We start from the raw sequence: 26,437 nt of genomic DNA on the forward strand, positions 1-26,437 counted from the left end.
TGAAGATTTCAAAGTGTGCCATAAACAAAAACAGTGCTGTCAACTAGTCCAAAATGCTGCTCAAAACTGGCAAGTTGCTCAGTATTTATCTTTGGATTATTCAGCGGCTCTTTGCAGCGTTATTCAGCGTTGTTCAACCCGGCCTTGGTGGTGTAAAAACTGTCTACATTTTCCAGCTCAACCAGCCCAGTTTCAGGTAAGATACCCTTCCTCAGGAGCTTTTCTTTGGCCGACTTGCTAGAGAACCAGCCAAATGAGCAATCTTCAAACACTGCCAGCACTGAGGCCACATATATACAAACAATTAGTGTTTTATATATTCCTATTCGTAACACGTCAGTGCTATCAACTTTTCCAAAATTGCATTAAGGGATTATATACATTGTACTATCGGCTTATATTTAAGGCATCTGTCTGAAAAATAAACACGATTCTGGATGTGGTGCCCACCAGTAACTGACATGTGGTAAGCACCCATTTTGTAGGCACCTACCATGGCAGTTACCGTTTCCAGAATCAGGCCCTTACTATCTGCAAAGCCAAGCATATAAGTGAAAGATAACATACACACATTTATCACTCAATACACCAATGTATTAGAAAATGTAAACATTAAATTTAAATTCTTCTTTATTGCAACCATTACAAGGAAATAAAACCTCATTCTGATAAATTTTTTTAAATGATGGATAAAAACATTCCAGATTCATCAAGTCTTCACTTTTCGCTTACAATTACTCTGGCAATGAGCTCCTTCATTATTTCATTGGTACCACCATAGATTGGCTGGACCCGAGAGTCCACAAAGGCCCTGGAAAGGCAAAAGAAACCAAATTATGAATAATGTACCTCTATTCCTCCTGGCCCCATCATGTGATGAGAATGACACAGTAGCAGAATTTATCACCAACCCCATCCCCATAGATAACCATGGGAAACCATTCCATGTCATTCTTTAGTATCTATCTCACTCTCAGTCCTTCTACACCAGCATTCTTCAATGCAAGGCTTCAGGGTTAGTATCTGTGCCCATTAGTACTCTGATTTTTCCCTCTCTCCTTAAAGGATGACATGGGGATAGTTTCCTACGGTTATCCGCAGGGATGGGGATAGTGACAAATTCTGTTGTCGTGTCATTCTCTAATTGGCAGGGTCAGTACTATCACAGAGGCAGCAGAAATTACCACCTCAGGAGAAATACCTCAATGGCGTAGTAATGGGACTGCGGTCCGCCTTGGGCGTAGTCTTCCTAAGGGCGCAGCACCCCTCCTTCTCTCCGTCCTCCCCCTGCTTTTCTCCTTACCTTGCGCACTCCTTGCCTTCCCCTGTACCCTTTTTACTTCCCCTGTGTGAGGTTGCTGCCTCCGTCAGCATCGGCACTCTCTCCGATGTCACTTCTGGGACATGCTAGGAAGTGACTTCAAAGGGCAAGCCGACACAGACAAGGGCATGCTGCTCACATCGGAGACGTTAAAAAGGTACAGGGAAAGGGAAGGGAGTGCATGCATGGTGGGGGAGGGGCACCACCACCCCAGGTGCCGCTCACCCTTACTACGCCACTGCCTCACCTCCAGACTCTCCTAGTATCGCCCCTCTTTCCAGTTTCTCCTTTTCTATTTTTCAGCAGGATATACATAGGAGATGACTACTACCAGTGAACTACTTGAGCAGCTACAAACTGTTGCCAAGTATGGGAACTATCAGGTACTCTCAGTTCTATGGTGCTTCTCCTTCTCTCCAAGGGTTTCCTTTCCAAAGAGGAAGTTTGCCAGCAAAAGAGAAACTACAACGGGAACTCACGGCAGCCATTTTGAAGACGGCTCTGCATGGGGCAGGAACATAGGAAGATCATTCCTGCCCCACATCACCGCTAGACCACCAGGTAAGGTTCATGGACGCAGGAGGGAGGTGGAGGTGGGTCAGAGCCGGCCCAAAAACTTATTTGTGATTTTTCCCTATTCGCGGGCCGGCTCTGCACCTAACCCCCGTGAATACAGAGGAAGAGTTGTACTTTCTAGTTTAAAATTAGATTAGAACAGAACTCATCCTGAATTCTTGATCACTTTGTTGTCTGGATGTTTTATTTTCCCATCATGCTGGTCCCAGTTTTTCTTTTCTGCTTTCTTATCTGTCTTCTTTCTATTGGCTGTTGTCTGTTGGTCATTTCTCCTCGCTTTCCTGGTTTGCTCCATTCTTCCATTACACATACCTCTGACACACTTTCCCTTTTAGTTCTTGCCTCCCATTTTTTCTTTTCTGCCTCTGTTCACATTCTTTCTCATCTTCCAACTATGTCCTTTTCACCTGCTGTACCTATTAATTTTCATTCTTTCTCTTACCCTCTAGCTCTCCCATGACCCATCTCACTCCTTTCCCCAGCCACCTATTTATTCCCTTCTATCATTCAACTACACTCTGTACTCACTGTACATTTCTGTACTCACTATCTTCCTCTCATTTTGTCAGCCTACATTATCTGTGGGAAACAGTCCCCTGTTAATGTTAAGGTGCATTCAACCAGAAGTGTAGATTCGTCGTGAGCAAAGGCTAGGGCAATCTCTCCAGCGGAGATTTGTAGAGCTGCCACTTTGTCCACTCTACATACCTCTGCCAAATTTTACAGAATGGATGTTGCAGCAAGAGAGGACTCAGCCTTTGGATCCTCAGTGTTACAGGTCAGCGCAGTCAGCCCATCCTAGATTTCTGGGACTGCTTATGTACATCCCACTTGTCTACAATGACACACCTATTGCACTGGAAAAAGAGATTATGGGCTAAATGGCACTAAAGATATCAACTGAATTGCTGCTGGCCGATTCTCAAGCAGCGATTGATGCGCTATCAAGTTTGCATGCAAATGATTTATTTGCATGGAGGTACAACTCATTTGCATGCAAACATGACCATCAGTCGCTCAGTGAGTGACTGACACATGCACAGGGCCCTAACAGCAATGACAGGGGAAGCAGCCTCCTGTCACTGCTGTTAGGGCTTCTTCTTTTTTTAATGGCACATCCACAATCTGCCCCGTTCAAAAAAAGGAAAAAGCCCCCCTACCCCGTGCTGAACCCCCTCCCCTGGACTCCCCCAAACCAATCCCCTCCCCTTTCCCCAAAATAGGCAGGGGGGTGCCTACTCCCTGCTGCCACGCAGAACACCCCCATGCCATGGCCCCCACTGCACCAGGCACCCCCGAGCCACCGCCCCCCCCCACAAATAAAAAAAAAAATGGCAAGAGGGATGCTCATTCCCTCCTGCCACCGGACACCCTCCCTGTACCTTTTTAAAAAGTTGGATGCAGGAAGCCCACTCTGAAGCTCCTGCTTCAGGCCGCCAGCCCTAAATGGCGAGCCTTCCCCATCGCGATGCATCATGTGATGCACAGGGAGGGGCAGATGCCTAAGCCCTGACTGGCTTGACCAATCAGGGCCTTTGGCTCCTCCCTCAGTATCCTGGCTAAAGAGGGAGGAGCCTAAAGCCTGACTGGCTCAAACATCCTTGGGAGGGGCCTTAGGCAACTGAACCAATTAAGACCTTTGCCCCTCCCTATGCATCACATGATGCACCAGGGAGGGGAAGGCCCATCATTTAAGATTGGTGGGCCCGAAGCAGGAGCTTCAGAGCAGGCTTCCTGCTTCCAACTTTTTAAAAAGGTACCAGAGAAGTTCAGGGGTGGGGGGTCCAGTGGCAAGAGGGAGTGGACATCCCTCCTGCCATTTTTGTGGGGTTTGGGAGAATGCGGCAGTGGCTCAGGGGTGCCTACTGTGAGGGTGTTCTGCATGGCAGGAAGCTCCTGCCAATTTTCTTTCATGCCGTGTTTGTTGGAGGTCATCGGGTAGGATCATTATCGGTGGTGGAAGACTTTTTTCATAGGACAGGTATGCAGACCTGCTGGTAACACAGTTACCAACAGTTCTAGTAGACCAGTCGGTTTTTCCGATTGCTAAATCCCCGTTTTTTTTTTTGAGGGGGGGGGGGTTAGCCAAGCGATGTTAGTGCATCAATCGCTTAGCTACTTTGCATGGGGTTTTAGCTAATTTGCATGGCTGGATCAGAAAATGGGCGATTGAGGGGAAAAACACGCAGTGGGCCATTTTGTGCATTGGGTCGGTAAAAGCGATCGTTGCTAAAGCTGTGAAAACAGGTTTAGTAACGATTGCTGACTTTAATGCATCTAGCCCTATGGCCTTACCTTGATAGTATATTTTCCAGTACATAGGTGTGTCATTCTGGATCCCCGCCCTGTCCTTCCTGTGCCTGCCTATTGTCTCATTCTGTGTATTCTTCTCCAAGTTTGTATCTTGAATGCCAGTCAGCCCCTTTGGGTCCTGAAGAATTCTGTATATTATGTTTATGGTATCTACAGGGGTACTAACTGAGCTACTTTAATGTTCCTGTTGGCTGTTACTTGTTCATTGACTGTTCAAGTGTTTACTATGTCTGAGCAAACAGTTGATTTCACGTCCTTACTCCACATAATTTCAATGGAGCTCTTGTTTGCTTGAGTTCTAACTGCAGGTGGCAGTACAGCTCCCAGTGAAGTAGGAGGATCACAGAAAAAAAAAATCCGGAGTGGATTCCTTTTGCATATGGCTCGAACCCATGGGGAGATAACCATGCTTGTCCAGAATGACACACCTATTTACTGGAAAACATACTATCAAAGTAAGGACATAGGGCTAGATTCACTAACCTTCTTTGTGTGCCCGATCCGTGCAGGCCCGACGAATTTACAAAACAAAAAAATTAATGAGGGTGATCGGAGGAACGTCCCCTCTCCAACAGCACGGATCGCTAGTGTGCAATCCCGACGCATGCGCAGATCATCTGTAGATGGTCTGCGCATGTGTCTAAGAGCCGTAACTTTTTTTTTTTTTACTTTTACTAGCCCAGCGAGCCCATGGTTTTAACCACTTTAAACCTGCGGGTTAAACCATGGGCTCGCATTGTGGGGAAAGGCAGGAAAGTCGGGGTGGCAGGAGAGATTCGGGGTGAGAGCAGGGTGGTGAGTCAGGGCAGCAGGTAGGAGAGATTCGGGGCAGAGCACAAGATCGAGGCAGGCAGGAGACAGGTAAACAGGGTAGAGAGCAGTGTGGCAGAAGGCAGGGCAGTCAGAAAGGACCTCAGCGACTGGTCCTCAGCAGTCGCTTATTTTGGTTTGGCCAGCCCAGTCGGTGTCGCTTTTTTTATTTTAGTGAATCGCTTCCTGTTTGCATTTGAATGCCGTTCCCCTCATTTGCAAGGGCGGATTGGAGAATGATTGGGACAGAGGTTAGTGAATCGGGTCGGAGGGAAATCGGCTCGCAAAGGGCTTGCAAACCGATCAGTGCACGATCGGTTTGCTTATTGAATCTAGCCCATAATCTCTTTTTGTTTGTAAGTAGTTGGGGGGGTGGAAATCATAGAATGTGGTGCAGACTGTACTACTTGGGAAGAGAGCTTCCCAGTCTTAATTAGCTGCAAGTGTCTTCTTTTTCTGAATTTCCCGCATCCTACTTGAATTTTGACAAAATTGACCTGTCAGGATTTGAAGGGCCCTTTACACTGATCTCTATATAATAGGGCATTCCTTTTAAAACAAGTACACTTACTTAGCAATGGGGTATTCCCACATATAGCCACATCCTCCGTGTAGTTGTACACATTGTGTAGCCACACTGTTCTGGAGGTCAGAAGCCCTAGAAGTTTAAACAAAAAGAAGAAATAGAGATCTTACATACAATGCATACATGTTACAAAATACATATTTGAACATTAGTAATTCTCTATGCTGTGTTCATGCACCAAAACTGAAAAGAAATGAAACATTTTTCTTTTTTGCTTAAAGTAACAGCATCCCCTGAAAATACTCAGAAAGTGTTTAAAATATTTTCTCTCCTTTATTTTCCATTTTTTATTCAGCAGCTCTCTTCTCTTGCTGATAAGTCCTAGCAGAAGTATGGGGCTCTAATGATTTTCACTGATTCTGTTCAGGGCATTAGTGACATCATTTCATTTCTCCTCATCTTTACTTTTTTATCTAGTATGACTTGCTTAATTCATAGAATAGCATTGACAGGGTTTTGAAAATTCACTCATCTATTTGATTAAGGCAAGTGGATTTTTACAGCTGTAAACTAGACTCAGGAGTAGTAGCAGCATGTGCCTTCCTGACATACGTTTGCATGCATAATCCCAGAGGTAATTTTATAAAAGCTCTTTAATGTAAATAAAAAAGGTCTTTGAGTGAAAAATCCTTTATAAAATTAACCCCCAAAATGTAATGAATTAGAACTATATAAACATTTCTTTCATTAGCATTCATTAGCATCATTTCTTTTCATTTTCCTATTGTGCTCCATCCTTTCAGAGGTGATCAGAAAATAAACATTGATGATATTCTATAATCATCATTGAAGCGTTACACAACTAATGACTCCAGGTTGTGCTAAAGCTTACATAAGTGATTCATACACGTGCACAACCCCCAGAAGCTTCTTTCTCCCACAGCTCCCTTCCCTTTAGGATAAGACTGTCATGTTCCTCTAAGAATACATTATATCAAGAGCTAGCACGCTCTTTGGCTACTAGCAAACCAAACCAGGCCATGATTTGGATTAGCCATCCTCTCATTGGCTATTTGAGGGTTCCTTTAATCATATTTTCAAGTTCTGCTCTTCCAAGGGAGCTGGAGTACCGTACTAATCAAACCATATTCTTTTACTTGAAAATAGAATAGATTTGATGCTTTAAGAACTATACGAGGGGGTGCTGAAATCTTAGCCCAACCAAGAAGGGAATGACATGGAGCCATGAAACTTACAAGTTATTCCACATATTCACTCCAAGTTCAACATACTTGGCACATCGTGGAAGAAGTTTCTGTAACCCTTCCAAAATGTACTCTGATGTCTGGTCACTGAAATACTGCTCCACTACTGCAATCACCTCTGAATCATTCAAAAATTGTCACCCTTTCAAACTCTTTTTAAGGTTTGGAAACAGAAAATAGTCAGATGGAACAGATCTGGTGAGCAGGGTGGATGGTCTATGCACTGAAACCCCAACTGCATCAAAATAGCCATTGTTTTGCCAGCCTTGTGAACATTGTCTTGCAAAAAAAGAACTCCTTTCCACAGCTTCCCTCTCCTTTAATCGATGCTGCAATTTACAACTGGAATCAATATGGGTTAAAATACCAGGAAGAAAGGGAACCGAGATAAAGATGGTACTGTACTACCGCCAACCTGGGCAAACAGAAGCAATAGATGAAGAACTGAGAGCCGAGTTGAGGCGAAAATATAAAAACGCAAACACCATAGTTATGGGAGATTTCAACTACCCAGGGATAGACTGGAGCCATGGAGTTTCAAAATGTTCAAAGGAATCAGAGTTCCTAGAGGCTGTACGGGACTGCTACTTGGAACAGCTTGTCACGGAACCAACGAGAGGGACAGCTATTCTGGATTTAATCCTCAATGGGCTAGGAGGACCTACCCAAGAAGTGGAAGTAGTGGGACCTTTAGGGAACAGTGACCACAACACGATCCAATTCAAAGTGGAACTAAGTATGCCAAAGGGGAGGAGAACCATTGTAACAACATTCAACTTCAGGAAAGGGAACTATGATGCCATGAGACAAATGGTAAAGCGAAAACTCAAGAAAAGCTCCAGAAAGGCACAGACGGTGGACCAAGCCTGGACCTTATTCAAGGACACGGTGAACGAGGCGCAAAACCGATATATACCCAGATTTAGAAAAGGGTGCAGAAAGAATGCCAAAGACCCAGCATGGTTAACCAAAGAAGTTAAGAAGGTGGTAGGAGTTAAGAAAAAATCCTTTAGGACGTGGAAAAAGGACAAAACCGAGGAAAATTGGAAGGAGCACAGGAAGCACCAAAAAAAAATGTCACTACATGGTCAGAACAGCAAAGAGAGAGTATGAAGAGAGACTTGCAAAGGAGGCACGGAACTTTAAACCCTTCTTTCGATATGTGAAAGGGAAACAGCTGGCGAGGGAGGAGGTGGAACTCCTGGACGAGGGTGACAGGAAAGGAGGAAAAGGAAGTAGCGGACAGATTAAACACGTTTTTCTCGTCAGTCTTCACGAAGGAGGACACAACCTGTGTTCCGGAACCGGAAAAATTCTTCAAGGGGGACCAAGAGGAAAAATTATCGTGCATGGAGGTAAGCCTCGAAGACGTACTCAAACAGATAGATAAGCTAAAAACTGACAAATCTCCGGGCCCAGACGGAATCCACCCAAGAATACTAAAAGAACTTAGAGATGAAATAGCGGAGTTACTGCAGCAGATTTGCAACCTATCCTTGAAAACAGGGGTAATACCGGAAGACTGGAGGATAGCGAATGTTACACCTATCTTCAAGAAGGGATCCAGAGGCGACCCGGGGAATTATAGACCGGTCAGCTTAACCTCAGTTCCGGGGAAGATGGCCGAATCATTAATCAAGGACAGTATCAAAATGAGCATATAGAAAAAAATAACCTGATGAGAACAAGCCAGCATGGTTTCTGTACTGGAAGATCTTGCTAAACGAACCTGCTGCACTTCTTCGAGGGGATAAGCGAACATTTGGACAAAGGTGACCCCATAGACATAGTATACCTGGACTTCCAGAAAGCCTTCGACAAGGTACCTCACGAGCGCCTACTAAGGAAACTGGAATCACGGAGTGGAAGGAGACATACACAGATGGATCAGAAACTGGCTGGCGAACAAGAAACAGAGGGTAGGAGTAAAGGGACACTATTCTGACTGGAAAGGGGTCATGAGTGGGGTCCCACAAGGGTCAGTGCTGGGACCACTGCTATTCAATATATTTATTAATGACCTGGAAACTGGGACAAAGTGCGAAGTTATAAAATTTGCGGATGATACAAAACTCTCCGGTAAGGTTAGATCTGTAGAGGAATGTAAAGAACTTCAAAGGGACCTGAACAAACTGAGTGAGTGGGCAAATAAATGGTAGATGAGCTTCAATGTAGAGAAATGTAAAGTTATGCAAGTAGGGAAAGGGAACCCGATGCACAACTATGCGATGGGAGGGAAGGGGGAAGGCAACCTAGAAAAGGACTTGGGGTTTTGGTGGATAGAACAATGAAACCAGCGGAACAATGCGCAGCGGCCTCAAAAAAGGTGAACAAAATGTTGGGCATTATCAAAAAAGGTATCACTACCACAACCAAGGAAGTTATCCTCCCGCTGTATAAGGCGATGGAGCGACCGCATCTGGAGTACTGCATTCAGTACTGGTCGCCGTACCTTAAGAAGGATATGGCGATACTCGAGAGGGTCCAGAGAAGAGCAACAAAAATGATAAAGGGCATGGAAAACTTCTCATATGCTGAGAGGCTCGAGAAGCTGGGGCTCTTTTTCCTGGAAAAGCGGAGACTTAGAGGGGATATGATAGAAACTTATAAGATCATGAAGGGTGTAGTGAAGGTAGAGAGGGACAGATTCTTCAGACTGGCAGGGGCATCAAAAACTAGAGGGCACTCAAAAAAATTGATGGGAGATAGGTTCAGAACAAATGCTAGGAAGTATTTCTTCACACAGAGGGTGGTGGACACCTGGAATGCGCTTCCAGAGGAGGTGATAGAGCAGAGTACGACTTTGGGGTTCAAAAATGGATTGGACGAGTTCCTGAAGAAAAAGGGGATCCAGGGGTACAATTAGAAGGTTATTATACAGTACAAAAGGCTGTAGAGTAAAAGAGTAGTAGAGTAATGGATCACTGCAGGTCACTGACCTGGGGGGCATGATGGGATCACTGCTGGGCATGATGGACCTATGGTCTGACTCGGCAGAGGCAATGCTTATGTGCTTATATGTGCTTATTAACTGTTTGGGCCCTTGGAAGATAGTCACTACAACACCTTCTTGAGCCTAAAAACTGTGGCCATGAACTTTCCTGCTGCCTTTTGGTTCTTGAATTTCTTTGGCCTTGAAGAACCTGAGTGCTGCCATTGCATGGACTGTTTTGTCTCAAGATCATAGTGGCATAATCATGTATCATCAATAGTTAACTAGTTCTTCCAAAAAGCTGGCACCTGCTTGTTGAAAATGCTGTAAAATCAATGTGGGAAGTTTCCACTCGACGTCGTTTCTCATCAGCATTCAAACATTTGGGCTGACAGCTTCTGCATACCCAGCTGCCCGTGGCTTATACACCCAACACATTCCATGGATATCTGTAGTGTCTCAGCAATTGTATTAGCTAATATTCACCGATCTGCCAAAATTAGGTCATGGATATGGTCAACAATTTCAGGAGTTGACACTGTTTGAGGCCTCCCAGACCTTGCTGCATCTTCGGTCTCGCAATCTCAACACTGAAAGTTTGCACTCATTTGTCACTTAATGTTTGCATCATACATTCATGGATTTCCTTTAGAGTTTTTTCTGCAGGAAAAAGAACTTCATGACGGCTCGGAGTTACACGCTTTTTATTGACATGGTTCAATCAATGATCTGAAACAACATCAAAACATAGCATTATGATTCTGCAAATTGGCACTCTCCAAAATAAAATAACACTTTTCAGCTACAGTGGCAAAATTTAGGAAGCTGGTTGGGGCGAGAACTTTTCAGCACCCCCTTGTAGTTATTTTAAAGGTCTCCTGAGTCATGAATGCAAGCTTGTTTACAACAGTGTTCTGCAACCTTTTTACACCTATGGACCGGCGGAAATAAATAAAATAATTATTTTGTGGATCAGCAAACTACTAAGACTGAAATAAAAAACCCCATCTCTGCCCTGTCTCCGTGAGCTTGGTCCCCGCAAATCATTTGATCCCATCCGCACAAACCTCAAATAGTTATGATTTTATATTGAACATATTTTATTAAAGTATAAAAAGAAACAATATTCTGTACATTTGTCATTTATAAATACAAATAATAGAGGGCAAGGATCAACAAAACCCCTGTTTCCCCTCCCCTTCACATATATCCCCTCTACTATCAAGAAAACTGAATAAGCCAAATTATTACAGAACTAGTGTTTAAGCCCGTTATATTAACAGGTGCTAGAGTAGATGTCTGTCTGTCTTTCTTTTTTTCTGTCTCTCTCCCTGCCCCATCTTTTTTTTCTTTCTTTCTCTCCTTGCCCCAGCTATCTTTCTTTCATTTTCTCTCTCTCTCTCCCGCTGTCTTTCTTTCTGTCTCTGTCCCTGCCAGACCCTCACTGAAGCCGCTTTCCAGCTGTGCCAGCTAAGGGATCCCTTGCCCTTACCTAAATCCAGCTGTGGCCAGCTGCCCGCACACACCTGTCCAGCTACACAATGGGCAAATGCATTAGAGCAGGGGTGCCCACACTTTTTTGACTCGCGAGCTACTTTTAAAATGACCTAGTCAAAATGATCTACCAACAATAAAATAAAAAAAAAACATAACGCACACTACGCATAGAATTGTTAATTATAATTCCTATTCCAGGGTTTTTTCAAAGAGGTCAAAGCAGATGACTCTATGCACTGTCACCTCAGTAACAACCATACAAAAACAGACAAATACCCACCCCCCTCCCTTTTTACTAAACCACAATAGCAGTTTTAGCGCAGGGAGCTGCACTGAATGCCCAGCGCTGCTCTCGATGCTCATAGGCTCCCTGCGCTAAAAACCACTATTGCGGTTTAGTGAAAGCGGACCATATTGTAAAATATAGACAGCAGATATAAATTCAGACACATTTTGATCACTAAATTTAAAATAAAATCATTTTTCCTACCTTGTCTGGTGATTTCATGAGTCTCTGGTTGCACTTTCTTCTTCTGACTGTGCATCCAATCTTTCTTTCAGCCTGTATGCTTCCTCTCCTCCACACCTCATTCTCTCCCCCAACTTTTTCTTCCTCTCTCCCTGACCTTTCTTTCTTTCTCTCTTCATGCCCCCTTTCTTTTTTCTGTTTCTCTTCTTTCCTTCTGTCTCCCTGCCTGCCCCCTTTCTTTTTTTCTGTTTCTCTTCTTTCCTTCTGTCTCCCTGCCTGCCCCCTTTCTTTTTTTTCTGTTTCTCTTCTTTCCTTCTGTCTCCCTACCTGCCCCCTTTCTTTTTTTCTGTTTCTCTTCTTTCCTTCTGTCTCCCTGCCTGCCCCCTTTCTTTCTTTCTCCCTGCCCTTCCCCAAGCCACTGCCGCTGCCATCGGGGAACAGGAGCCAAAACGCCATCAATGGATAACAGGCCCCAAAGCCGACACCGCCGCCGCCCCATGCTCTCCCTGCTTCGGGCTGATAAGCATTCCTCTCCCCGACGTCAATTCTGCCGTCGGAGAGGAAGTTCCGCCCAGCCAGGCAGCGATTGGCTGGCCCGAACTTCCTCTCCGACGGCAGAATTGATGTCGGGGAGAGGAAGACTGATTGGCCCGATAGATCGCCAAGGCAAAGTGAGTGCTGGGTGATCGACTCACTTTGCCTTGGTGAGCTACCGGTCGATCGCGATCGACCTATTGGGCACCCCTGCATTAGAGAATGACACGGTGACAAAATTAATTACCGTTCCTGTCCCTGCAGATAACCGTTGGAAATAATTCCATGTCATTTTCTAGTGTCTATTTCAACCTCAGTCCTTCTACACCAGCATTTTTCAAAGCAAAGCTTGCGGGTCAGTGGTTGTGACCATTCATACTCTGATTCTTCCCTCTCTCCTTAAAGAATGACATGAAGATGGTTTCCCGCGGGGATGGGAATGGTGATGAAGTTTGTCACCATGTCATTCTCTAAAATGCATCCCGTCTCCCCTCCGAACCCCGTTCACTCACCCTTGGTACTGGATCGCTGCCTGATGTTTAAATCCATTACATTAACGGGTGCTAGAATAGATGTCTGTCTGTCTTTCTTTCTTTCTTTCTTTTTCTCTCTCTCCCTGCCCTGTCTTATCTTTTTTTCTTTCTTTCTCTCTCCCTGCCCAGACCTTCACTGAAGCTGCCTTCCAGCTGTGCCAGCTAAGGGATCCCTTGCCCTTTCCTCAATCCAGCTATAGTTGCACTTTCCAGTGGCTATCCCATGTCTCTCTCCTCACCAACCCAGGCCCCAACCCAGTAGCAGCAGCTCCTGTGACTATCCCATGTCTCTCTCCTCACCAACCCAGACTCCAACCCAGTAGCAGCAGCTCCAGTGGCTATCCCATGTCTCACTCCTCACCAACCCAGACCCCAACCCAGTAGCAGCGACTCCAGTGGCTATCCCATGTCTCTCTCCTCACCAACCTAGGCCCCAACCCAGTTGTAGCGGCTCCAGAGGCTATCCCATGTTTCTCTCCTCACCAACCCAGTACCAGCGGCAGCAATCCTAACTCACCAACCCCCCCCCCATTCCTTACCCAAAGCAGCAGTGGCAGCGCTGTAAACAGGCCGTTCGCAGCCAGCCCCGACAAGGCCTTTCTTCTACCACATCTAAAGTGATGTGGTAGCTACGGATCACGGAGCTACGGATCACGGAGGTAGGAGTTTTATTATTAGTGATGGTACACAAAAATATCATGCTAACAGAATACCGCAGTCACACATGACAAGAATAGAGTTAAGGAAGTGCAAGTAGGGCAACTGCCCCCTGGTTAGACAGAGCCCTAAGCCAGCTTGAAGCTAAAGAAGCACTGCCTGGGCTTTGCAGTCCCTAGTTATGTCAAACACAAGATCTAGCAGAATACATATTTCAAATCTGATATATTTTAATCACAAAATAGAAATTATTTTTTTTCTACCTTTTGTCACCTCTGGTTTCTGCTTTCATAGTCTTTTTACTCTCTTCCTTCCAGCATCTGCCCCTTCCATCCACTGTTTCCCCTCTCCCCCTTCCATGTGGTATCTGCCTTCTTTCTATGCCCATCTCCCCTTTCCATCCAGCCTGTACCCCCTTTTTCCATTTTATGATTCATTCCAGCTTCACTGCTCTCTTCATCATTTTTCTCTCTCCTACACCAGATCTAGCATATTTGTCCTTCTCTCCTTATTTCTTTGCTGGCCCCCCTTCCCAGCATCAATCTCTCTTTACTTTCTCATTCCTCTGTCTCTCCCCTTCCCCTCCTCTGATCTCTCCATTCCATCCTGACCCCTTCCCCTCCTCTAATCTCCCTGCCAGCTGTTTCCTTCCAATTTTCCTCCTCCCCTGTCCAGCAGTAACCCTTCTTCCTTTCCTCCTCCCCTTATCCAATAGTAACTCTCTTCCCTTCCCCTCCTCCTCCCCTGTCCAGGAGTACCCCTTCTCCAGCAAATTTTTCCTCTCTCTAGCCTAGCAGCAGCTCTATGTGCTTTTAACTTCGCTACACAGCTACCCCAACAGTAGTTTAGATGTGGTTTAATCAGGCAGCCTTGGGGCTGCCGCTACTGGTCCGGGGGTGCGAAGACAAGATAAAGGCAGGAGGCATACGCGGCAGGAGTCCCGGCGAAGGCAGGAGGCATACGCGGCAGGAGTCTCAGCATATGCGATGGAAACAGGAAGTTGCAAGTCAGCTGATGCCGGCACCGGAGCCTCTCTTCCTGCCCAGTGTGCAGTTTGTGAAGCGGACCCAAATCCTTCACAGACTGCCAGAAAATTTTTGTGGATCGGCACCAGTCCACGGACCGGCAGTTGAAAAACACTGGTTTACAATGTATCAACTACCTCCATAGTATGACATCCACAGTAAGTCAGAAAGTCATCCCCTAGTCTAGTGCAATAAGGCAGACTCAGCAAAGGTTGTAAACAAACCAGGAGGACTGTGATAGAACCAAGCAGTAAAAATGAATTCTTCCATAAAAAGGGGGGGGGGGGGGGTCAAGGAAAGAAATGGAATATGAAGATTTCCTTATCTTCCTGTTAGCCCGGTCCAGACAAGTGGACTGTGCTCCTCAAATCAGCAGATGGAATCACAGACTTTTAGTGACATCATCACTTGTGTAAAGGTTGGTGTAGTCCTACAATTTGTCAGTATTCTCTGCCTCCAGCAGATGATTGCAATTTGGATTGGTATAGGAATGTGAGGGCCTAGGTCCCTGAAGCACACGTCACAACCCATGTCTCATGTTGCAACTAGTGCCTGGATGGATACTTGCAGGGTCAGTCCACAGATTTTCCCTTGCTTGGGCTCGGACGCAAGAGCCATTATAATATCATGGTTGACCCAAAGGGTCTCCCATGGAAGTCTGTTTTCAGCAGGCACTTCCACAGAACATCCTGCAGAGAGAGGGTGTAAGTAGGGGCTGAAGCAATCTGAACTTTCTCTCTCTCTCTTTCCTACATGCTCTTTCTATCTATTTTCAAGTTTTCAGTTACAAAGCCTTCAGTAAGCGCTGACCAATTGTATTACCTGATGTGTTCAAAATCTGACATGCCAAGTTGCAAGAACTCATCAGCAACTTTTTTCTACTTATAAAGAGCAGGACAATTTACAGCGGGTCTCCTGAAGCAGATTACGAAACGGGTCCACGTTGGGACCCCCAACTGCATTCAAGATAAAAGGCGTTGGTTACTTGACTTGTTTGTTACCATCACTGGCATGTATCTACTTATGTCAGGCAATATAAACAAATAAGAAGAGCATATTTCAAGTTTCAAGTTTATTTTGTATTTGATAAAATCACTTTTTTCAAAGATTACAAAGCAATGGACAATAAATTATTTTCAAATAAGGGGGACATACAATATAGGGATAGACAGACGTGCACTTTGTAGGGAAATCAGGGAAGAACTACAATTTGATATAGGAAAGAGAACAAATAAGGATAAAACAATAGGAGTTATGTTATATTCGATCAGTACTTGCCTACTTCAACTGGGATTAGTAACTTGGTTTAAGAGGCTAACTAATTAATTAAAAGCATCTCTATACAGGAAACTTTTTAGTTTTGATTTGAATTTATCGAGGTTCTTTTCTTCTTTTACCTGAGCAGGTAGTAAGTTCCACATTTGGGGAGCGGTGACAGAGAAGAGTGTGGTAAGAACATAAGAACATAAGACGTTGCCTCTGCTGGGTCCATCGCGCCCAGCAGTCCGCTCCCGCGGCAGCCCATCAGGTCCATGACCTGTAAGTGATCCTTTGTCTAAAACCCTTTAATCCCCATTTTTCTTCTATCTATACCCTTTCATGGTCATATCTCTACCTCTATCTATATCCATTGAAATCAGTGCTGCAGATCCTATAATGCACCAGGATGAGGTTGGCAGAAATCCAGGACTGGCTAAAAAGTCTCCCTGGTCACCCTAATGAGCACAGACACTCTAACTCTATTTATGACACTCAAAACTGTATGTGCAAATATGGGCGAGCACCCAATGCAATTGAATGGATAAATGACCCAATTAGCGCTGATAATTGGGCACTAATAATCTATTATCGGCTCTATTTGCCATTAATTAAAATTTGTGTGGACATTTTTAAGTGCTGGGACATGATCTAAAAAGGGGGCATGGCCTTGGAAGGAGCATGGGGGGATCAGAGGCATACCTGGATTTGCACGCAGTTATATCGAATAAGAGAGATCCATGCCTACTACTGCTAATTAACATTTCTATAGTGCTGATAGGCATATGCAGCGCTGTACAACAACATATTAAAGAGACTGTCCCTGCTCAGTAGAGCTTACAATTAAATTAACAGACAACAGGACAAGTAAGGGCTTAGGGAGTTTGTAAAATGTATATTTGTCATTCTTAATTTGTAATAGACAGTGTGCATAATACCATCAGGGTAATGTAACAGAAAGGTTTCGCTCACATGAACTCAGATCTTAGAAGGAACATTGCTACAGATGGTCATTTTTTCCTTAATGAGGGTGGGAGGAGTCCCTCCCCCGCCCCCCTGCCGCATGCGTGCACCCACCTTCCCCATACCTTCTTAACTTCAGCATGAGCAGCCACCAACTTGCCGCCCGCGGGCCCCAGAAGTGACATCAGAGAGACTGCTGAAGATGACGCAGGCAGCGGGCCGGCGGCTGCAAGTTAAAAAAGTACGGGAGAAGGGGCATGCGTGCAGCAGGAAGACAGGGGTGGAGAGGAAGAGGGCACTCAGAGCAAGATGGCACTCGGGGCGGACCACCCTCCTCCAACCATTAGTATGCCACCAGTTATAAGAACATAAGCAGTGCCTCCGCTGGGTCAGACCAGAAGTCCATCATGCCCAGCAGTCCGCCCAAGCGGCGGCCCATCAGGTCCAGGATCTGTGTAGTAATCCTCTATCCATACTCTTCTATCCCCTTTTCCTTCAGAAAATTGTCCAATCTCTTCTTGAACCCCAATACCGTACTCTGCCCTATGTGGTATGTCTAGTATTTATGATTTGTAGGGATGGAACAGTAAGTAGATTTTTATCTTTGGATCGTAGGGAGCGGATAGGAGAATACGGAATGATAACTCGGTCTAGGAATAGCAGTGTGTTGAATTGTAGAACTTTGAATGTAATGAGCACCTGTTTATAAGTTATTCAGTGATTGATATAATATTACAAAAATTGATTGAAGCAGTATAACATATGCAATGACTGGATGGTAAGCTCCTAAAAAAGGGGGGGTAGCCACTCCCCATTAGAGCTTCATATCTCTGAGCATGTGGGAACCATATCAATCAATAGCCGGTTTTAAGCAATTTTCCTAAATTATAAGAGATACTTTGTGTGTAAATTAGCCATATTAGCATACAATTTTTGTATGCTGTTTCACATCTCCTACATTTAAAATTTATCAGTACCCTGTTCAAGAACTTGTTGATTATATTTGCATCTATCTTTGGCATTAACTTAAACATTCAATTTTTCTGCTTTCTTCTCAAAATCTACTTTTTCATGTCTTATCTTCCCTTCCTATCACTCTCTCCTTCCCTTCCAGTTTCTATAGACTGACATCTCTCTCCTTCCCTCCCAGTAGTCAGACATATCTCTCCTTACCTTCCTCCTCCCAGTGGTCTGACATCTTCCTTTCCCCCATTCCCAACCTGGCATCTCTCTCCTCCCCATAATGTGGCATCTCTCTCTATAGCGTTATCAGACTCCCCCTCCTTCCCTTTCATTCCCTGGTCTGGTATTTCTCCTTTCCTTTATCTCTCCTCCCCTCAGTGTAACATTGCTCTCTTCCTTCCTTCTTTCTGGCCCCCCTCCCAATCCAACATTTCTTCCTCCTTTCCACCAGTCCAACATTTCTTTTTCTCTTCCTCCTGCATGCTTCTCTTCCGGTCCTCCTTCCCTCCCCCAAACAACATCTCTCTCTCTCTCCTCTTCCCTCCATGAGTCCAACTTTTCACTCTCTGCCCTCTCCCCCTTCTCCCAAGTGTAACATTTCTCCTTCCCTCCTTTCTATCCTCCCCATCCATCTCGCCCATGCAATAAATCCAACATTTTCTTCCTCCTGCATGCTTTCTCTCTCTCTCCTTGCCTCTTTCCTCGAGTGACATCCATCCTTCCCACCCACAACCCAACATGCTCTTTCCCCATGCACCACTTCTCCCTCTCCTCCACCCATGTCCATTTCTCCCTCTCTCATCACTCTTATTCCTCCTGCAACAATTTTCCTTCCTTCCCTCTCCCCAACCCCATTCACAACTAATATGCTCTCTCCCCATCCATTTTATCCTCCTCTCCAGCATGTAGCATCTTTCCTTTCCCTCCCCTTCTGCCAGGTTCAGCAGCACATCTTTTCTCTTCTCTTTACCTGCCCAGCAGTACCTCTTCTCCCTTCCCCTCCTCCCCATGTCCAGCAGTAACCCTTCTCCCTTCCATTTCCCTCCTTCCCTGTCCAGCAGTACCTCTCATCTCTCTAGCGGAAGCTCACTGTGTGCTTTTAACTTCGCCACACAGCTGCCGCTAGTATTAGTTTAGCTGCGGTTTAATCAGGCAGCTTCGGAGCCTTTGCTAGGCCAGCCTGCCTCTGATGAAAGAGGAAGTTGAATCATCGAAGTGGGCCAGCCTAGCAAAGGCCCCGAGGCTGACTGATGAAACCACAGCTAAACTAATGCTAGCAGCAGCTATGTGGTGAAGTTAAAAATACACTGAGCTGCCACTGCTGGTCTGAGGGTGGGGAGAGAAGACAAGGAAGGCAGAAGTCCTGGAAGATACGCGATGGCAGCAGGAAGTTGCTAGACTTGCAGTGCTGGCGCCGTACCACGTGTTGAGAACCTCTGGCACCCTATAGGACGTGCAAGTCATCTGGCACCAGCACCTCTCTTCCTCCCCAGTGTGCCGTGGCACACTTGAAATCTCAGGAGGCACACGAGTGTGCCGCGGCACAGTTTGCAATACACTGTTCTAGACCATAGGGTTATTTCCTTTTACCCGCATATACTGCAGAAGAGAACCATTCCAGGTTTTTCATTCCACCTCTAAAGTACTTCACAGGCTAGCTTAGCTCCTCCCATCAGTCAGTACACAAGCATGAAAGGACACTTACATCTGTGAAGCAGAGGCACCTGTAACGGCAGGCTAAACATTGTTCTGCTCAAAACAACTAAACAGCACCCGTAACCGCCAACATAGGCTTCAAAGGAGCTCAGGAACCACTCCCAGACCAGGGTGAACATATTTACAATTACTTCCCAGCTCCTAAGGGCTGATCGGTCTCCACAAAACAGGTTAGCAACAGAGAAGGAGACTGAAATGTGACATAAGAACATAAGAAGCGCCATCTCCAGAACAAACCATAGGTTCATCAAGTCCGGCGATCCGCACACGCGGAAGCCCCGCCAGGTGTACCCTGGCATAGTTTTGGTCCCCATATCGCTCTAAGCTCCTTGTAAAGAGAAGTGCATCTAGCTTACCCTTACCCATGTCACTTCATGCCACTCATAAGGAGATGTACATCTAACTTACCCATTGAAATCTGAAAGCAGGCACATCAAGGATAGGGAGGGGGGTCTAGAATGTCTCACCTAGCTACTGGAAAAGAGCTTACCAGCACCTAGCTACTGGAAAAGAGCTTACCAGGGTAAGTACATAATCTTCTTTTCCAGTGCAATAGGTGAGACATTCTAGACCAGGGATGCCCAAAAGGTCGATTGTGATCAACCAGTAGATCACGAAGGCAAAGCAAGTCAATCGCAGACTCCATCCCGGGCTCCGTGATAGACTCGCGTTGCCTTCACGCTCTACCTGCTTACCAATGCTGTAAAGAGGACACAGAAGTGCCAGGCTGATCAGCCTTCCCCAACCGACATCAATTCTAACATCAGAGAGGAAGTTCCAGGCCAGCCAGGCAGCGATTGGCTAGCCCGGAACTTCCACTCTGACATTAGAATTGACGTCGGTTGGGGGAAGGCTGATTGGCCCGACACTTCTGCATCCTCTTTATGGTGTCGGGAAGCAGGGAGAGCTCAGAACTCGGCGGCGGTGGCATGGGGGAGGGCAGGGAGAAAGAAGAGAAACAGAAAGAAAGGGGCATGGAGAGAGAAAGAGGCAAAGAAAGAAAGGGGGGACAGGGAGACAGAAAGAAAGGGGAGGGGGCAGGGAGAAAGGAAGAAAAAGTTGGGGGAGAGAATGAGGTCTGGAGGAGAGGAAGCATACAGAAGGCTGAAAGAAGGGAAGAAATATTGCATGCACAGTCAGAAAAACAAAGTGCAACCAGAAACTCATGAAATAACCAGACAACAAAGGTAGGAAAAATGATTTTATTTTCAATTTAGTGATCAAAATGTGTCCGTTTTGAGAATTTATATCTGCTCTTTATATTTTGCACTATGGCCCCCTTTTACTAAACCGCAATAGCGGTTTTTAGTGCAGGGAGCCAATGAGAATTGAGAGCAGCACAGGGCATTCAGTGAAGCTCCCTGCGCTAAAAATCGCTATCGCAGTTTAGTAAAAAGGGAGGGGGTATATTTGTCTATTTTTGTATAGTTTGTTACTAAAGTGACATTGCATAGAGCCATCTGCCTTGACCTCTTTGAAAAAACCCCAGAATATAAATGATAATTAACATTTTCTCTGCGTACAGTGTGCTTTGTGGGGTTTTTTTTTTTTTTTTTTAATTATTTATTTATAAATTTCAAATTTACAATCAAGATAAATCTTGTACAGAAAGTAATTACATCAAATGAATGAAAAAATAGACCTCATAAATTTACATAGAAAAATTTTTTTTGTATAATCTCTCAAGCTTTGTGGGTTTTTTAAAAAAAATTTTATTGTTGGTAGATCATTTTGACTTGATCATTTTAAAAGTAGCTCGCAAGCCCAAAAAGTGTGGGCACCCCTGTTCTAGACCAACGTCACAAGAACTACGCAAGAGCGGAGAAAATTATTTCTTGTTATGAGAGCTGAGATATTGACTCTCGGGGCAACATTTCTTTTTATCATACCCATGCAAATGTTTGATAAAATACCTGGGAGTAAAATATATTTTTTATACACTAGATCAGTTACGAGCTTTTTTGGACTTGAAAAGCCTAGCAGTTGGGAAGATTTAACAAACGGCAGTTAAATTAAGGGGTTATTGCTGTTAATCCTATGTCTTTATTGATTTTTTTTTTTCCTTTTGGAGTTTCTCTTTACTCTATGCTTTTCCTCCTCCTGAGTTAGTGGTCTAAGAAAGATTAACCTTTTTTCTCTCTCTTTTAGTTTAGCTGTATCTGTTTTTCTTGTAAAAAGAATATATTCTTGTGAATTATGTTAAAATTTCAATAAATAAAAAGTTAAAAAAAAAATAATTGAAAATAATAAATCAAATGCAGAGCACCTTCTCAGTCGCTTACAGAAGGAAAAACTGAGGGGCTGAGGCACAGCCCAGTGACATAAGGGGGCAGGTTGAATAATGTAGATGCCTTCTACAATCCTCATAGGTGAAAGGAAGGAACCCACTTGTCAAGATTAATGTTTCTTTTTTGCACTGGAAGTTGGTTTAGGTACGAGATCAAGACAAGAACATTGCAAGGGTCATACAAGTTGATAAACTCCAGAGAGGTCCCTCTACAAACACAAAAACCCTTATCTAATGGCTTCAATATACATACCAGTATTTTGCCATGGAAGCAGTGGGGGAGTCCAGACGTTTCTCTGCATGCAGCTGTAGACAGCTGTCCAAAAAGGCCCGGCTCACACAAATCTGTGTTTTCAGCTCTGCTAACTTATGCTGCACCGTCTTATTTTGATGTTGGAGGTGGGGGGGGGGGAAGGCAGAAATAAAAAGTCCAGTTTAGCTCTACGAAGAACATTTGCTTTTAAAGTACTCTATCAAAATAAAACAAAAAGATGTGATGGAACAAAACCGACCAGTAGGATTCTTTTACAGGTACTTCTTTAAAGAAGTTCTACTAGACAATCATAGCTACATGACCTGGAAAGCTAATCCATCTTCAAGCATGAATATAATGATTCAAAACAGCTGAAGTAATGGTTATTTTCAGGAAACCATGTTTGCCCTGCTTCTCATTAGAACTCTGCATTCTGAACGGAGCCAAGAGAATTATTTTCCAGCATATGTTGTCTCCCTTGCTTATTAAGCACTATCAGAAAGATTTAGCAAAGGATATGGAAGTTTTACATATGTACTGGAAAAAAAAGCAAAACTTTATACCTAGACAAAAACAGTTTTAGCGCTCAAGGTTGATTTTTTAAATATATTTTAATTTCTTTACAGTACTTGTCCCACATGTATGAGTATTTAGAATATTATGATCCTTTTTTACTTAGATTGAATTTTAGCAGTTAGGTTCAGTAAGAAATAGCAGAGCTCCAACACATCCTGATCCTAGGTGCTTAAATGTTGGGGCAAAAACTCTTTTGAAAGAGTAAACAAATACTGTAAATCCAAAATGAATTTGGAGCCAGCTTAATTACTTCTATTCCTTTCCTTTCTCATCTCTATCTTTCTCTGGTGAATATTTGCTCTATCTCTAACAAATCTGCCTACACTAACCACCCCTATCTCTCATATTCTGCATCTTGCTCCTTTGTGTGGGTTGAGGTCTAGTGATGCTGCATTGTTAGTGCTTATTGGCATTGCATAGGCTCAACTGACTTCCACATGGATGAGCACATTTTTTTTGGGTTTGCCCCATTTTGATGGGATTAACTTCCAGAGGATATTCTACTACTGCTATTTTTCATTTCTATAGCACTGAAAGACATACTCAGTGCTGCTTTAAACAGTTTAAAATGAAATTGAAACTTTATTTTTCAGAAATATTTAGGTTAACTGGCCTCTGGATGAGGGAGGAAACCAGTGACTTGTGGAGACTAAACGGGAAATTGGGGTCTGCAGTTTGTCTTTATATATAGTGGGTCCTCTAACCTGATTGGTTGGGGTTTGAAGAGACTAAGGCATGAAAGCCTATTGGTCATGAATTTGAATTTTGTCAGGAAAGTTTGTTGGTCACAAATTTGAAATTGGTGCCAACGGGGCCTCGCTCTGTGGAGGCTAACCCTTCTGAGCACTTAACAGCTTGCACACAGAAGGTACAGACAACCTTTTATATTTTTGGTATGCTGCATATATCAAGGTCACAAATTCAGGGTCAAAGACCTGACCTGGATCATCTGGAGACCTTTGTCGATCTACCACACGCCTCCTCACAAGATCTGGGGCATCCATGCAACTGCGCTTTATAGGCGATACTAAGTCGCATTTAAGGAGCTCTAACAGGGCTTTACAACCCAGACCAAAGCTTCCTGCAACTCAGGACCTGTGGAGAGATTAGAGAGGGCTAAGCCCATGGCTCTTTTGCCCCCTCCCACCTCGCATGCCCCATGGCATGTGGTACATGGAAACTTCTCAGGCAACTATCTAGTGCTATCCTGGTCTCATACAGGGGTCAAACCCCCCGAGTCATCTATTAAAATCAATTAAAATGAAAATTGAGGTGTTTTGAGGCAAATAGAGGCTTTTAACATTGGTAAGTCCAAGATGGCCGCCACAACTGCTTTTTGGTTCTAATAATTGGCCCATGGGAGAAAACCTAATTTTTCAAAAGATTTTTTGGAGGTGGGGGACCCTTAGGACAACTCCAGAAACCCTTAGTTTTGTCAAATTCACTGGATGTGGGAGCCTTAAGCACCAAACTTGAAAGGCACTACACATTAGGCAAAGATATAGAGATATTATTAATTTAGTGTAATGGCAGAGAGAAAAAAAAAAACATTTTCCAGTCTCTTTTCTGTTTTGACTCACATAATTAAAAGAAGAAGGGCACCCAAACAGAATCCAGACAAACCAAAAAAAAAACATGGCAAGAGAACATGACCAAGAAATCCTAAAATAATTAGAAAGGCAGGGTTGAAACAGGAAAGGTGGGTGAACCCTTAAAAATAGGCTCTTCGTTTCCCTAAGTATTTTTAAAAGAAAAACGAAACAATCAAAAGTTTAACAGTTCTTACCTACCTGCAAATGTGAAATGGTTTTTCCAAAAGCTTTCCTCTGTTTGACATATGCTCTAGTTTCCTCAAACATGAACTCAGAGTTGGCAAGAGCCATATCAGCAATAAGCAGTCTTTCCTACAAGGAAGAAATTAAGATGTGTCAAGATCTTCTCAATCTGTCACATATTTAAATACATGTTTTTGTAATACTACATACTATCATTTTACATAAAACAAGTAAATAAAAAAACCGCATTCTGATAGCAAGAGAGATAAACAATAAAATAGGTAACCTTAGGATAGCTAAGGAAGAAATGGCAACCAGGATGAAATGAGGAAGAGCAGGTGTGAAAGCTCACCACTAATAAGTGTATGAAGTAGATAATACCCTCACATTTATGCCCTGTACTGTTCTTGTTTTTCAAACTGCTACAGTAACACAGTAAATGACGGCAGAAAAAGACCCTCACAGTCCATCCCATCTGCTCAACAAGGTGACCAGAGCCTTGCCCACCACTTAAGTAGGCCCAGGTAACCCATGTTTTACATGCTGGTTGTGAAGTCACCACCATGACAATCATATAGACAGCCAAACATGATGGGGGTAAGTTGAATATTGTCAGCAACACACCATGTACCAGTTAAGATGCCTTCCCTTCCCTCCTAAGCAGCACAGTTCCCCCATTTGCAGTATGTGACAAATTGATCAACATACTGGAGATGTCAAACAAGTCTGTCCAGCATTGGGCTCCATTCCCCCATGCTGGATTTGGTCACTCTTCTTTGTCTCTTGCCACATGTGGGTTAAAAATCGTACAAGTCTTTCTGGCATTGGTTTCCGTTTCCCCATGCTGTATTAGAATATAAGAACATAAGAATTGCCATACTGGGACAGATCGAAGGTCCATCTAGCCCAGCATCCTGTTTCCAACTGTAGCCAACCCAGGGCCCAAGTAACTAGCTAGACCACTCTGGTCTGTCCCATATAAAATGAGACACAAAGAAATCAAGTCTGTCCAGCACCAGCCTCAGCTCTCACTATTCTTGTCCAACAGCTATGTTGCAATTTCCATGGCAACATTTTATGATTTAGAAATAAGGGGTATGAGATGTCAGGACTTCTTTTGTACTTAAGTAATTTTCCTTCCTAACAATTCTAATAAGAAAAAGAACGCCCAGAGCTTAATACATTTAGGGAGAAGAGCTATTTGTTTTTTTTAAGAGTATTTTAATGTAAAGTTGGAGTGTTAGCTTTGTAAAGAATCTATGCATACTTTCTCACCTGATATTGCTTATGTATTAATTTAGCTAGTGATGTGTCAATGGCCCTTTTTATTTATTTGGTTTTATGTCCCATCCTACCAGAAAAGCTCAAAACAGGTTACAAGTTTACATACATATTAAAGTGTATTTATACAAAATGATGACAAACATACATGGCTGGACATTGTCTGACAAAGATGGCAAAACATAGTTAAAGTATAGTAAAACATAACATGACAAAAAACATGGAATGATGAGATAAAACATGATAGGCATAGTATGGCAAAACAGCATAGCAAACAGCATAATAAACATACCTCCTCTTCTATTAAACTGCGCTAGCAGTTTTTAACGCAGAGAGCCGCGCTGCTCCCGACGCTCATAGGAACTCTATGAGCGTCGGGAGCAGCGTGGGCCATTCAGCACAGCTCACCACGCTAAAAACTGCTAGCGCAGTTTAATAGAAGAGGGGGATAGTTTTACAAGCATGGCTGACCTAGTATGACATGATAGAATGACACGTAACATGATAGAACCTAATGCGGTAAACATCACGTGATATTTAGCATGAGAATTCATAGCATGGTAGATATAGTATGGGAGATATGGTGTGATTTTGGACTGAATCTTGCAGAGTTTGCAGATCGCTTGCCTATCTGTTTTTTTTAGAATGTAAGACTGAATGGTATTTAAACTGTATAAGAAAGAAAGAAAAATTGTCACATCAATTGATATAGATGGACAGAACACCCCACCTCCATTCCATAGAATCAATTGATTAAAGGGTTCACAAGATAGCCACCACCATAGATGATTGGCGACTCAACTATTTAGGGTGACTAAGGTGGGCGAAGCTAAGATTTAAACACAGCAGGGAAGGACCCTTACCAGCTTTCCCTATCCCCAGACCTTTGTTATTGATATCAAGTACAC

At 43.9% G+C, this 26,437-nt stretch overlaps 1 protein-coding gene across 5 annotated transcripts in view; it reads right to left on the minus strand.

Annotated features, from left to right (window-relative positions):
* Positions 1-612: 612 nt before the first annotated feature.
* The window catches only part of ACADL (acyl-CoA dehydrogenase long chain), a 104,875-nt gene continuing 79,050 nt past the window's right edge, over positions 613-26,437 (minus strand). For all 5 annotated transcript variants that reach the window (XM_033944256.1, XM_033944257.1, XM_033944253.1 and 2 more), the window contains exons 8-11: positions 24,264-24,377; positions 21,898-22,025; positions 5,592-5,678; positions 613-811 (exon numbers count right to left, since the gene is read on the minus strand). In XM_033944256.1, coding sequence (XP_033800147.1) covers positions 718-811; positions 5,592-5,678; positions 21,898-22,025; positions 24,264-24,377 — 423 coding nt within the window. In that variant the 3' untranslated portion in view covers positions 613-717. The remainder of the gene's footprint in view (positions 812-5,591; positions 5,679-21,897; positions 22,026-24,263; positions 24,378-26,437) is intronic.

The sequence above is a fragment of the Geotrypetes seraphini genome, chromosome 5 (assembly GCF_902459505.1).
Source record: "Geotrypetes seraphini chromosome 5, aGeoSer1.1, whole genome shotgun sequence".
In the NCBI taxonomy this organism is placed as follows: Eukaryota; Metazoa; Chordata; class Amphibia; order Gymnophiona; family Dermophiidae; genus Geotrypetes; species Geotrypetes seraphini.